At 40.6% G+C, this 13,979-nt stretch overlaps 1 protein-coding gene across 1 annotated transcript; it reads right to left on the reverse strand.

Annotated features, from left to right (window-relative positions):
- Window positions 1-9,624: 9,624 nt before the first annotated feature.
- LOC113273423 lies at window positions 9,625-11,411 on the reverse strand. The gene is made up of 2 exons (XM_026523145.1): window positions 10,688-11,411; window positions 9,625-10,532 (listed from the first exon to the last, which is right to left on the reverse strand). The coding sequence occupies exons 1-2, from the start codon at window positions 11,409-11,411 to the stop codon at window positions 9,625-9,627; spliced, it is 1,632 nt and encodes a 543-aa protein (XP_026378930.1).
- Window positions 11,412-13,979: the final 2,568 nt, after the last annotated feature.

Consider the following 13,979-nt stretch of genomic DNA (forward strand, 5'->3'; position numbering starts at 1 on the left):
GAAATGCTTTATACACCAAGCTGCCAAATTCATTGTAATTGCACCCTGTGAGAGGAAAGGTGGGGTCCATTTCTGTCCATCCCAATCTCGATGCTAAGCACGCTGCTTTGTGTCCATGCGATCCTCTCCCGGTGCACGCTCGGTGTATAGATCACGGTGTATCTAGCAAAGCCGTTTTCCAAACCAGTGTTTTACACACTGCTTTCCTCACTCCTTTTCTTTTTCCAAACTTTTTCTCCAACAAAGACCTCCTCTAACTGAATTTTTCCCTGCTCAGATCGGCTCTATCGGAGCTGATCTGAGCAGATCAAGCACCATAACTTGCTCTCTTTCGTCCTGATCTACTGACTGCTGTTAAAAACTTAAGTTTTAGTTACAGTGTGGTTTTATCTTCGGAACTATTGTAGTTTGCAATTTTTAGTTTTTGTTCATCGATCTTTGGATGAATATGCAGGTATGGGCTGTGATGTATCGCAGGGAAGAAAGCAATCCATAGAATCATTTTTCCTTTCTATCCCATGAAGAAGACAAAGAAAATCCAACAGATTTTGACCGACTTCATCCCTACCCTTTTTTTCACTGTGTATGCTTATGGTTGGGTTTTATTTTGTCTTTTGTTAGTTTTATGTGATCTTGATGCCACGGGTTGTTCTAGCAATCTAATAGTTTATAGATCTGCTTTTTCTTTGTTTATTAGGATTAGTTTTAAGACTTACCAGTTTTCCTGTGTACTTTATATTGTTGGAATGTGTTAGTCTCACTGATGGTGTTCTAATGTTCGCATCGTTGTGATTTCGACATTTGCTCTAAGCTTGATCTTTTCCGGCAGGTTTTGATGCCTCGACGACTTTTCAGGTGAACTCTTTACTCAACAAGAACATCAACAACTAAGAAATAAAATCAAAAGCAGGAAAATCAAAATCATCAACAAGCTCATCGATTATATAAATTGTTAGAAAATCTCTAACGCCGAGTCTGGCCGATTCATCCTGATCCAGACTTCAAAAGACCAATTCAAGAAATCCTTGTTACTTTAGCTCCTGCTACCGAAGACTCGGTTACTGTTTCTGTTACTCAAGACACTGCTACTTCCCATGTTACTTTGAATTAGTGGTAAAACAATTTTACTATAAAAACCTTATTTCATGTAAGCTTAGGCTACATGTTCTTGAAATCACGGGGTTGGATTTGATCCAACCACTGCTTTATGCAGTCAAAAAAATTAGTTTTGATTCCATACTAATTAGACCCTGTGATACAATTTGGTCTTTTGGGATTTCTAACAAAGTTTTTAATTCTGCAAATTTAGGATGGTTAGTCAAGAATTTGTGGAGATACTATGAATTTGTGGAGATACTATGGATATGACCATTATAATGATCTTAAACATTTATGTAACTTTTTCCGATTTTCATAATCGGCTTTCGTGTTATGTAATGTTACGAGAGTTCCCTCGTTTATGAGAAAGAAAAAAAAGGCAGATCTTGATAGTAAAAGGGATCGTCTTAACCATTTATAGGAACTCATGGATTTTTAGTAGGTGGACTCTCATTGTTTCCCCCTCCACCCCACACGCTAGGCACACAGAAGTTAAATTTTCCTAGTTTGGAGCCTAGGCATATTATTTGAGACCTATCATTACATGACAAATTTTTTTTATTTTGAAATAAAATAGATAACCCCTTGTCCAATTATTTTAGTGAATAGTTAAGTTATCCATAGTTAATTAGTGCTAATTTGAATGACTAATTGATGTTTAATCAAGTTAACCCTAAAATTAACCACCGTTGATTCATTATCAAAACACGAAAATATGTTAGATTTTTTTGAGAAAACTCAACCCGGAATCGGTTGATGTTCTTTCACTCGTAGTCCGATTCTAAGTTTGGTTTTTTTAATTGACGAAGAAAACCCAGAATCGGTTCTTATTAATATCTACAGAAACCGATTTTAATAAACGGAGTTTAAATGTCCACATAGCCATACATTCAAAAACAAAATATTTATTACATATTTTAGGAAATTAGTGTATTACATACGAAAATTTAGTATGTGAATTCTTAAATATCGCACATTAATACACCGTCAATGAGCCACTGAGCACGATGGTACAACACCACGTATTCCTTATGGTGAATGAATTACTTTTCCCATTACGAATTCTCCATAGGCCACTAAATCGTTCCTAAATGAATTAAATGTTAGTATGCAAACATTAAACAATGACATGGTACAAAAATATCGGATAATTTACTTTCTCACTTAGAGGAGCTTGTGGATGATGGTCGTACACCATTCTTCTAACTTTAACATATTCCCGCATTGCATTTTTTATGTATACGAATCGAAAAGCTAAGTTTCTCCATTTACGGTTTTTTAGATTCCTAGTGGGCTCACAATAGAACTCTTTGACTCTCTTCCAAAACATTGAATATATTTCGTTAGGACGTTCATAGAAGGCAGGAAAGAACGATTTCACGAGTTGCATATCTTCTTCCGGATCTCATTCCATTTTCTAGGAACAATGAGTGATGTAGGAGTGGCCCATAGAGGTTATCCTTATATAGATAAAGACTCAGCGGATATTTTTTTCGAAATCAATTCACACAATCGGGTTTTAGGAATGTCCATATAGACTTTTGACCTAAAAAAATCATATAAAATCTACCTCACCACTATAAATTTTTAATACTGCACATGTAATGCGATTCTTGTCAAAAAAGTGATATACAAAAAGTGCCAGTTTTCCTTAAAAGAACCGGATTACATGTTTCACCACATGACATATTCTGAAGGGTGTCAAATTTCTGAGTTTTTTTCTTTTTCAAAATCGGTCTTCAACTATACCTATATAAACCAATTCTGAACACTTACCGAACATGTGAATGAAATTCGCACAACCAATGTATGTAGTGTACTTATAAAATCATATTCTAAAATTGTAATTAATCCTGGTGAACTTTTAGAATCGGTTTTTATGTAGGTAAATGACGCTAACGCTAATCGAGCAACGCCCAACATAAGTTTGGAAAACATAAACCAATCATTCATTTACATCCCCACCACGACCACATCCATGTCTAGTACCATGGGAACCTCGTCCTCATGAAGCGAATTTTTCTTCGCCGGCATCATGTTGGGGGATGCTCGATTAACTTTGAGAGTACCTTTTCGGAAGGACTTTACTCCTCTTTGTTTTTGCCTTTTCCACCACCGCTTTCCCAAACTTTACTCCTCGTCATCTTTGCCTTCAGTAATAGATAGCCATCCTTGGTTTACCAAATGCCTGATTCTCTTCTTTGTTTCCATTTTAAACAACAAACATTCAACAAATCGTGTTATTATAATTAATAAAACCATAATTGAGAAATAATACGCACCAGGTAGTCGAGAGATGTATCTTTGTGCTTGGTTTAATTGGGGCCTATCATCCACTCTTATCACTCGAGTATGAGAAATGTTGAGATACCATGGCATATATCTCGAAATTTCCTCATTATTTGTTTTCGAACGGCCATTCATATCATTTTAGTGGTACCTTCTTTGTTCCCAGTATTCAGATGCTAGTTTAGGCTTTAAACAACCTCGATATCATTATACAGTGACTTTATTTCGGCTTCATCGATTTTAAACTTTTTATGATCTTCTGGGATTTTCTGTACGTATCCGCATTGCCTTGCGACTTTCGTCGGGTTGTACATTACATTTCCTCTTGGGCGAAACAAAGCCCCAAAATTATGTTACTATTTGATGGACCCAACCATCTTTTCTTTAGCCAAATCCTCCTTGTAAGGGTGAAAGACAACATCTTTCGCGTCAACTTGTCCAATTGACGTCTTAGCTCCAGATATTCTTCATCTTGGAACTTCGACTTACGGTTGAAGATGTACTTTTCTCTATAATAGTGAGCATCCCAATGGTTGTTCTAAAAACCCCTTCCGGCAAACATTGGGAAGTGCAAATATATCCACGCCTGCAGAAGAGCCATATTCCCTCCTATTTGGTTCCTTCGATCCATAGAAGCCTTTTTCAACTCATTCAATGAGTGTACAAGGATGGAAAAGCCAAACTCTTTTTGTAACCTCATAACAACCGTTATTCATTACAGGGTAACCCGTAAACGAGATCAGTAGGACTGCGAGGAAACATCTTCAATGGGTCGGGCATGTGGTCCCCATTCCTGTTCTTTGGATCATCTTTCTAACCTTGTTGTTCTTCTTGAACTTCTCTTCTTTCTTCATCAACTTCCTTCCCACTTTTTTCTTCAACAACTTCCTTGCTGCTTTCTTCTTCATAAACTTTTTCGTTACTAGTGTTTTCTTCATTTTCTTCCATGCTACTTTCTTCTTCGTCACCCTTTTCTTCTTCATCAACTTCTCTATCACCACTTTCTTCTTCAGTAGGTGTAGTAGAATGACATTCTTCTTGTGTTGGTTTGTTTGCTTGAGGTGATGGGTTATTGACACGGATCCCATTGGGTTCCCCTTTAGTGGGAAGTAGCCAAATTTTTACCTTCCTTTCGACGAGGTTCCAAACTCTAAGGAGAAGGGTCATGTACATGCTTATGAAAGTGATGGGCCATGTACATGCTTCTTCTTATATTTCTTTTCAGCTTGCCTTTGCTGCTTTCCCTTCTTGTCCCTGGAGAGTATGGAGATAAACTACAAACAACAATGAAATTCAATGTATGTTTATGAATTCAAGGTATAAAATCGGTTTACATGATACACATATAAAAGACCAATTCCTAACATTGCAAAAAAAAAATCGGTTTTTATAAGCACTCATGTAATTTGATTATAACTAAAAACACATACATAAATATTGGTTTACACGATACACATAAATATTGATTCTTATTATTGCACAAAAAGAATCAGTTTTATAAGTGCTCATGTAATCTGATTCAAACAAAAAAATAATACAGAGAAAAAATGGGCGTTTTTTTGCCACCAAGAAACAGTTTATATGGACACCAAAATAAATAGATTATGACCTAAGTAGTTATGAAATTAAAGGCTGCATAATCGGTTTACATGGGCACTTACATCGTAGCGCTCCCAAAGCTAACAACTGACTAATCCGAAAGATTAACTATAAAATGAGGCACTAAGGATCAAAATTCATATATTTAAACAATAAGAAAGAAGCTTTAAACAAAGATTAACTCGAAACTAATCTCTCTCTAAAATAGATACAAGAACTCTTATCAAATGATACATAATCAATAGTGAGTTGATTTACAAATAGAATACTAACACAAAATAAACATGGCAGAAGCTAACTAACTAACGTAACTAACTCCTCGAAGCGTTCATCGCCACGTGCACATCTTGATCTATCTCTGAAACTGAAAGTAGGAATTGAGTGAGCACATCATCCCTAAAAGTGGTGCCCAGTAGAAATAACATTTAACTTTAAAGTAATCACTGGAATGATTTGGAAAACAATACATATTTTTCCTGAACATTAAAAGACAACCAATTCACAGAAATAAAAAATCATGTATATGGAGCTAACTAATTCTTCAAACAATGTATAATATTGTTGTTAACCAGTTCAACACCTAATACGTAATATTGTGGTGTATCACCATAGCCATAGCATAAAAGCTGAAAGTAAGTAGGTATAAATGAAGGAGCATATCCTATTGTTTGAGGGTGAAAACGGTTTCTGCTGATTTTGGTAATTTCGGGTGTGTGGGTGAAAAACGAATTTAAACCCTAAACAATGTACTGCAAGGGAGTACTTTAGATTCGAGAGATCAATCTATACAAATACGGCCAAAACCAAGAAATAGCCGTTCCAGACTTGCTTCGATCACAAAGTGAAGGAGAAGGGTTGGTTTTGGGGAGGGAAGCGAAGAAAGTGTTGAGACCAGCATAGTTGATTCTGGAAGAGTAGTTGTTTTCTACGACTTGTATCAGAAAGTGGGAAGCTAACAGATGGAAAGCTAGCAAATGTTTTCTGAGTGTTGTATGCTCCTGACCTGAACTTTTTGTTCAGTGGAAATAGGTAATGCCTTTTTATACAAGTCAAAGTGAAACATACTCTGGTCTCATTAAGAAATGGAAAAAGGGTGAGTAAATGGGAGGAGGTAGTAACCGGTAACGCCTGGGATTGATGTTCTATAAAAGAAAGCGTTTCACCATTACTCCCTGTATTTACTAACCTCCTCATCCTTATGACACTTTCTTATAACGGGCGTAGTGTACGCCGCACGCTGTAAACCGCCAAAACAATACCCAATGAGCATCCCCCAGTTTGTGACATGCGTTGATGCCTCGATTGTTTTCATGGAAAACATGCAACACGTTGTTGTTGTTGTCTGACAACTTGATCTTGGGAGACTTGCCGGTTCGGTGGTGACCTTCGACAGTCGATATTTTGCATCTTAAGAGGAAAGGTAGCCGTTGATTAATGCAACCCTTCATTTGGTATCCAGTGGAATGAAAGCATGATCAATATGACTTTAATATGGCCTAGTTTAGGCGCGGCAAAAAGTTAGGGTTTTGGCTTTGTTTAGGCGCGACCAAACTAGGGCCAAAGGTTGCCATGCGTTAGCTGGTAACCTTCGACGGCTAAGATCTGCACCTTAGATGAAAAAGTAGTCGTTTATTATTGCAGGCCTTCGTTTTGGTAGCCGCATAGGGAAGGCCGGTATGGCATGGCGTGGCGAGGTGGTTGTAGCTGCATATTTTCTGACTACTACACCCAAGTAAGATTAAAGGCTAAAAACTACTTAAACATACAAGATTCATCATGAAAAAGATGTAAATAACATGAAATTTAAATATTGACACAAGCATATAACGTGGTTCGTCCATGAAGAGCTACGTCCACGGAGAAGAAGATGTTTCTTATTGATTATAAGGTCTTACCCTTGAAAGTGTTACAGATCTCTTCTAGATTTCTCACTTTCTCTCTATCTAAGTATCTCTCAGGAATACTCTGTAGAAAACCATCTAAGATTACATAAGTTGTCTACCTCCTGGTACATGGATTGGTATTTATAGACAGAATAAACTCGTAGTCGCTTGATCGTCCGAGATGGGTGAGATGTCATCCATCGTCCTGTATCCCTCGGACTCGTTCTATATCGTCCCTCGCGATGACATACTTGGTCCTCCCTCCGAGTTGTCTTGCTCTCCCTTGGATCGTGTTGCTCTTCTGTGTAGAACCTCGTGTTCCATCGCCTCTGGGTCGTAGTATAGATCGTCTGAGTCTTCCGTCACGATGCCCAACTACCCAAGTCCTGTTTTTATCCTTCATTAAATGTGGTCTTGCTTTTTAGACTTGTCCGTCTGAGCATATTAGACCTTTACATACACGCGTCATTCATGTGGAGCTTGTACAGTTGCCTCGACTAAGACAAATCCTTCTTTCATCGAATGATTCGGTGCTCCAACCTCATCATCTCATCATATATTCATCCTTTGGGATGTCGACATGTGGCCAAAGGGTATTTTACCCACACATTTTGCTCCTTTTCTTTGCAACTTGCCTATGGCATGATGGGAAGAAAACTGTGTAACTGTTCCACCTTTTTCGACACGTGTACCTGTCAGCCCGTTTTAAGATATCTATTGGTTCTCTCAGATTTTTCGGGAACATGATGTCTTTTCTTTTGTACTTTTCCTCCGGAATTCTTATCGTCTATCTTGACGTGCCTTTGACCTTCTTGGGTTTTGGAAATCTAGTTAGTTTTCCAAAGATTTTCTCTTCTATTTAAGAAGGGTCTTTTTGTGATGAGGGTCTGGTCTCCTTCGTTCTTTTCTCCGATATATGCTAAATTTTTTCCTCCTCGTCCTCCATGGGAACAAGGTAGTTATTCATGTATTTTTACCATGATGGTATGTCCTCTCATTCATGTATTGCTTCGTTTTTTCTTGGTCATGTTCTTGATCATGACCAATGCCTTCTCGGAGAGACCTATTTTTTTGCATGACATCTTTAGTCTCGTCTGTTCTTCAAGTGACTGCACCTCCTGTTATGGGATCTCGTATTTATCACTGATTTTCCTTCTACGGGGAAGCTTCGAAACACTTCGTGTGTTGTGTTTCTTCTTACGATTGGCCTTGAGAACACTGTATGTTGTGCGGAGGTGCTAGGGTATAAAATACTATTTCTGTTTTCAGACGTATATATATATACCTTTCCCCTGTTTTATGGCGTAGCATCGGAGGCTTTTCATATGTTTAAAGCGGTTGGAAATCGATTGGTGGCTTTCTCCAGTCCAGGGTGTGAAGAGAAGGGTTGGTTGTGCTCCTGCTCATCGATGATTCCTCGGACGAGGAACAAGTAGGTGAGTAACCTGTTGCTCCAAGTGAGGCGCGAGCGTGATGCTCTTGTCCGAAGGCATCGTGTAATTTGTAGCTCTGTACTGTTCAGAGTTTGTTTATTTGATTGTTTTGTGCGAGTTGTGTGGCTCGGAGGAGTGGCCATATGTAATATTAATCCGATCATGGATGTCAAAGACAAGGAGTGATCAGTTCATGTGTTTGGATAAGGCACCGCTTATAGTATTGGAAGTTTATACATAGGATCTTTTCCTTCGCGCTGTCTCAATTCTTTTTTTTTTTTTTGGAACTAGATTTCCCCCATATGGTGTTGTAGAGGACATCACCCGATTTCGTGATCGTGATAGCATTACCTTAGGTCTGTGTCTGTGTCGGGTAGCTTAGGTAATGTACCTGCATCATTCTGTGTAGAATGGAAGGTGTGGCTAGCACTGTGCCATAGTGGTGTATGGGATTTTGTAATATGCAAGTATGGGATGTAGTACTTAACAAAAAACAAGAAGGGAAAACAAAACAAAAAATAATAAAAGTAAACCAAATAAACAAAGCAAAAAAAAGCAAAATTAACACAAAAGGAGCAGTTTTATTATTTGTCAAAAGAGAGCTTTCTAAGCTATGAGTACATTCTAGGAAGGTTCTATGACATGTATACAAGTAGGGATCGTGCCCCATTCTAGGACCGTTGGACGGTTTTCCTAAGCGTTGTAAGCTTTTAGGTATTTGATGTTCCATGGGCATTCAAGTTCTTCGCCATTGGATTTGAGCAATCTGTATGCTCCACCCCCTGCCTTAGCGAGGACTGTTAGTGGGCCTTCCCATACGGGTGCAAATTTGCCTGACTCGCATTGGTAGGGCGGAATCTCGCGCCAGACTTTATCACCTGGACTGAATTGTCTCTGGTGAACACGTTTGTTGTATTTCCGAGCCAATTTTATGTGATAATATTATATTTTTTGGAGAGCAATTTCTCTGTTTTCTTCCAAATCGTCCAGTTTAGAGAGTATCATATCCGAGGTCAGATTTTTATCCCATGCCTCGGTCTTCATTGTGGGGATCATGGCTTCTGTTGGCATGATTGCCTCTGTGCCATACGTGAGGGAGAAGGGATACATTCCCGTGGCTTCCCTTTTAGTGGTTCGATAGTCCCATAGGACGTTGTGTAGTTGTTCACACCAACTAGCTCTGAATCCGTCAAGTTTCTTCTTGAGGATGTCGGCGATAGTTTTGTTTGTGGCCTCTGCCTAGCCATTTATCTCAGGATAGATTGGCGTAGATTTGTTTTTCTGATCTTGAAGAAATTGAAGAGAATATCGATGTTTTTCCCTCAGATTTGCGCCCCATTATCAGATACAATGGCGGCCAGAATACCGAAGCGGCATATAATATGCTCGAAGAGAAATTTAAAGACATCATGGTCTCTTATGTGTCTTAAAGCCGAGGCCTTCACCCATTTAGTGAAGTAGTCTGTGGCCATGATTAAATACTTCCTTTGTCCAGTACCGACTCTTAGGGGTCCGACAATATCCACCCCCCATTTGGCGAATGGCCAAGGACTTAGGACGGACTTTAAGTCCATTGAAGGTGCATGTCTTCTTTTTCCAAATTTTTGGCACTCTATGCAAATTTTTGCCATTTGTTTCGAGTCCTCGTTCATGCGAGGCCAAAAATACCCCTGTAGTCTTGCTTTATGAGCGAGGGATCGTCCTCCACTATGGTTTCCTGCGTAACCATATTCTATTTCTTTTAGTATGGTTTGTTCTTCCGCAAATGAGAGACATCTGAGGAGATGCCCAAGGTAAGATTGTTTGTATAACACGCCATCCCGGAGTTGGTAGTTCCCAGACCTTGATATTATCTTGTTTGCGATTAATTGATCGCTGGGGAGGTATCCGTTAGTTAGATACATGATGATGGGCGTCCTCCAGTCATCCTCTGGCAGTCTTTCCTCCTGGGCTACTGAATCGACAGCGAGGATGTTCATGTTTCCTTCCAATGGGATGAGGGGGAGTAGAACCATTTCAGTTCTGACATTGGTAGCTTCAGGGCTAACTGTCATAGAAGCTATGAATGCTACGGCATCAACATATCTGTTGTTGATTCGATTTAAGTGGCGGAACGTGATGTTTGGTATCTGCTCAATATAGTGATTAGCGAGTTGAAGGTATCGCTGCAAACATGGATCCGAGGCTTGGTACGTTCCACCTATCTGCCGGATAATGAGTTGTGAATCGCCTGTGAGACGCACATTTGGATGCCCAACGCGATGATTACTCGGAGGTCATGTATTAATGCCTCGTATTCGATTATATTATTAGTGACAGAGAATTCGATCCTTAAGCTATAGACGATCCTTCGGCCGTTGGGGGTTGTAAAAACCATTCCGATACCTGATCCATCCGAGTTACACGACCCATCAACGAAGACTTCCCATCGGTTGGGGTCTTCGGAGAAAAGTAGTTCGGGAGGATCCTCTAACTCATCTTCCATCCCCGGGATTTCTTCAATCTTATCAGTATCGTCCATCGGGAAATCCGCTAAGAAATCTGCGACCGCCTGGGTCTTAATTGCTTTCTGGGCTTGGTATTTGACACCGAATTGTTTGATTTTGACCCCCCATTTGGAGATTCTACCTGCTTTATCGGCATGGTCTAACACGGACTCTATGGGGGCTTTAGTGATGACTATTACAGTGTGCGCATGAAAATAAGTGCGCAGCTTCTGTGTTGCGTAGACCAGAGATAGCACTATCTTCTCGATATGTGAATAGTTTTTCTCAGCTGACGTCAAAGTTTTGCTGATGAAATAAATTGGTTGTTCCGCATCTGCATCTATGTGAGTGAGCACTGCACTAATCGAAGTATTGGTTGACGATAGGTAGATGTAGAGGTTTTCACTTAGGTTAGGCTTTTGGAGGAATGGCAAGGTTTCCAGATGTTCCTTAATTTTTTGAAAGGCTTCCTCACAAACACTAGTCCAAGAAAACTTTTCACCCTTCGTTAAGGTGTTGAAAAAGTCTTTGCATTTGTCAGAGGATCGGGCGATGAATCTTCCCAAGGCTTCCAACCGGCCATTCAGTCTTTGTACATCCTTGACCGTGGCTGGGGAAGGCATTTCCAATATGTCCCGTACCTTCTCGGGGTCAACCTCGATTCCTCGTTTGGTGACCAGGTAGCCCAAGAATTTTCCTGAGGTTACTCAGAAGGCACATTTTGCGGGATTGATCTTCATGTTATATTTTCTCATTTGTGCGAAGATTTCCCTGAGATCATGTGCATGATCTTGTGGGAGTTTGCTCTTAACAAGCATGTCGTCTAGGTATACGTCTAGGGTTTTGTGTATTCAATCGTCAAACATCTTTTCCACCGTTCTTTAGCAGGTGGCCCCTGCATTTTTTAACCCAAATGGAATCTTGGTATAGCAGTATAGGCCAGTATGTTCTTGATATTCCTCGGCGAGGGGGGTCTGGTTATAACCAGAGTATCCGTCCATCAGAGATAGCAATCCGTATCCTAAGGTTGCTTCTACAAGTTGGTCTATGTTAGGGAGTGGGAATCTGTCCTTGGGGTAAGCTTTATTAAGGTCGTTAAAGTCGATACAGATCCTTACTCCTCCGTTTTTCTTTGGCACGATCACCATGTTAGATATCCATGTTGGGTAATGGACTTCTCTTATCACTCCTGAAGCTTCCATTTTGTTTAGCTCTTTCTGGATGGCTTAATGGTATTCTTGTGCCATTCTTCTCATTTTTTTCCGCATGGGCTTGTGCTTTGGGTCAATTTTCAGGTGATGACAGCACACTTCGGGGTCTATTCCTGACATATCTTTCATATGCCCTTAGAACCTGTATTAGCTTCTCTTCTTCTCCTTTGCTGAGGAGTGTCCCTATTTTTACCATACCCGGGTTTTCGGGTGTTCTGATGTTGACTTCCTTGGTTGGATCCGAGGCCGAGAAATTTGATTTTAATTCCCCTATTTCGGAGAGGTTTTGTATGGGTCCCATGGGTGAGTCCTATGGGAGGCTATTTTCCATTGTGAGTTTGTTGCCTGATTGTCTCGCCTCATTAGTTCTAGCTATGTAAGCATCGATTTCGGCCTGATTTTTATCATTTTTAGCTCGTTTCTTTTTTGTTATGGCAGAGTTTGTTTTGTTCTCTCCGTATTGAACTTCTGTCTTATAGCAGCATTTTCCTTTGCAATATCTCCAATGATTTCTGCCACTCCTTCAGGCATAGTAAACCTTAGCCTTTGATGGTAAGTCGAGGCCACTCCTTTGATTCTGTGGACCCATGATCATCCCACAATGGCTGTGTAAGGTGATAGTACATCTACCACGCAGAAGGTGGTTAGGGTTGATGACCCGTTGAAGTAAAATATGTTGTAAGTGGAGGGGACGAGACATTCGTCTGTAAGACCCATTTGTTTAAATGTTTCATAGAATAAGATCTCCACAGAACTGCCACCATCGATCAAAATTCTGGGCATCGCCCATGGGAGTGCCTTGTTTTTTGTCTCCTCGCCCTCGGGCTCAGGGAGTGTGATGGCCATCGTGACCACTAGTGGGGCTCTGTGGTTTTGTCCTCCTTCTGGTGCTTCTGAGGCTGCAAAGGTAATGGGAAGTTTCATTCATTCCTCCAATTTGGGTTATCTGGATGCACTGAAGACTTCATGGTCGTTGAAGTTTCGTTTGTGAAGTCGTCCAGTGATATTTCCTTCTCGGACGGGGGTGGCTATCGCCGAGTGTGAGATGGTGTTACTGTCTAAGTACCGTGCCTCATGGCGGATCTCCACACGATGTATGGGTGCCCCAGTGGTCGGTGTCATACGATAAGTTCTACGGTGCTCGATTGCATCTCTTATTCTTGTGAACGGGGGTGTGTACGCCGGTAGGGAGAATTTCCCTGGGAATGGCAATCTTAATATATTTTCGGGTAAGGGGGATTGTCCTGCTTCTTGCATGACTATTTCCAACTTCTTATTATATTGCTTCCCTGTACCTCTCTATATATTGCTTCGAGTCGGTTGACTCGGTCTTGGAGTTCGTCCTCATCTCGCCTGGTTTCGGCCTTCTTTCTTCTTCCCAGAGCTCTCTCGGACGAGAAAGATGGTTCATGGGGGCGATGCCTTGATCGCCCTGAGTCATCGTCTGATTGTTCAACATATGACACGATTTTAGAGCGAGTTGACCTAGAGCTCTCCCCTCGCTTTGGGTTTGTGGCTGCGAGATTCTCGGTCTCATAGTCAATATTTACTTCGCCTGTTTGGTTTTTGTTTCGTCTATGTTTGGGATCAACATATGATGACCCCTCGGATATGCTATCCTCGTGGTCGGGCACACCTTTATTTCCCTTAGGAAATCGATCCGCTTTTTCCTCGTTCGAGGTGTCTGGGATGTTAATTCGTTCGTCGTCTTGCAGATACTCGAAAGGGTTTTCCTCCTCGGGGATTTCTTCAATGGTGGTGAGCGGTACCTTTTTGGTTACCTTGTGTTTTATCCTGTGGTTTCTCTGTTTCGGATTTCTATTACGCCTTTCTAATTTAATCGTTCTATTATGCTGCGCCTCTTGGGTGTTCAGGATGGCTGCGATGGCAGCATTAGCATCGACGAGGTCTGAAGGGTTATCCTTCTTGGCCTCACTTTTTGCTGCTTGTCTCGGCAAGCGACTTAACCCCCTTGGATGA

Source organism: Papaver somniferum, chromosome 1, assembly GCF_003573695.1.
Source record: "Papaver somniferum cultivar HN1 chromosome 1, ASM357369v1, whole genome shotgun sequence".
Lineage (NCBI taxonomy): Eukaryota > Viridiplantae > Streptophyta > Magnoliopsida > Ranunculales > Papaveraceae > Papaver > Papaver somniferum.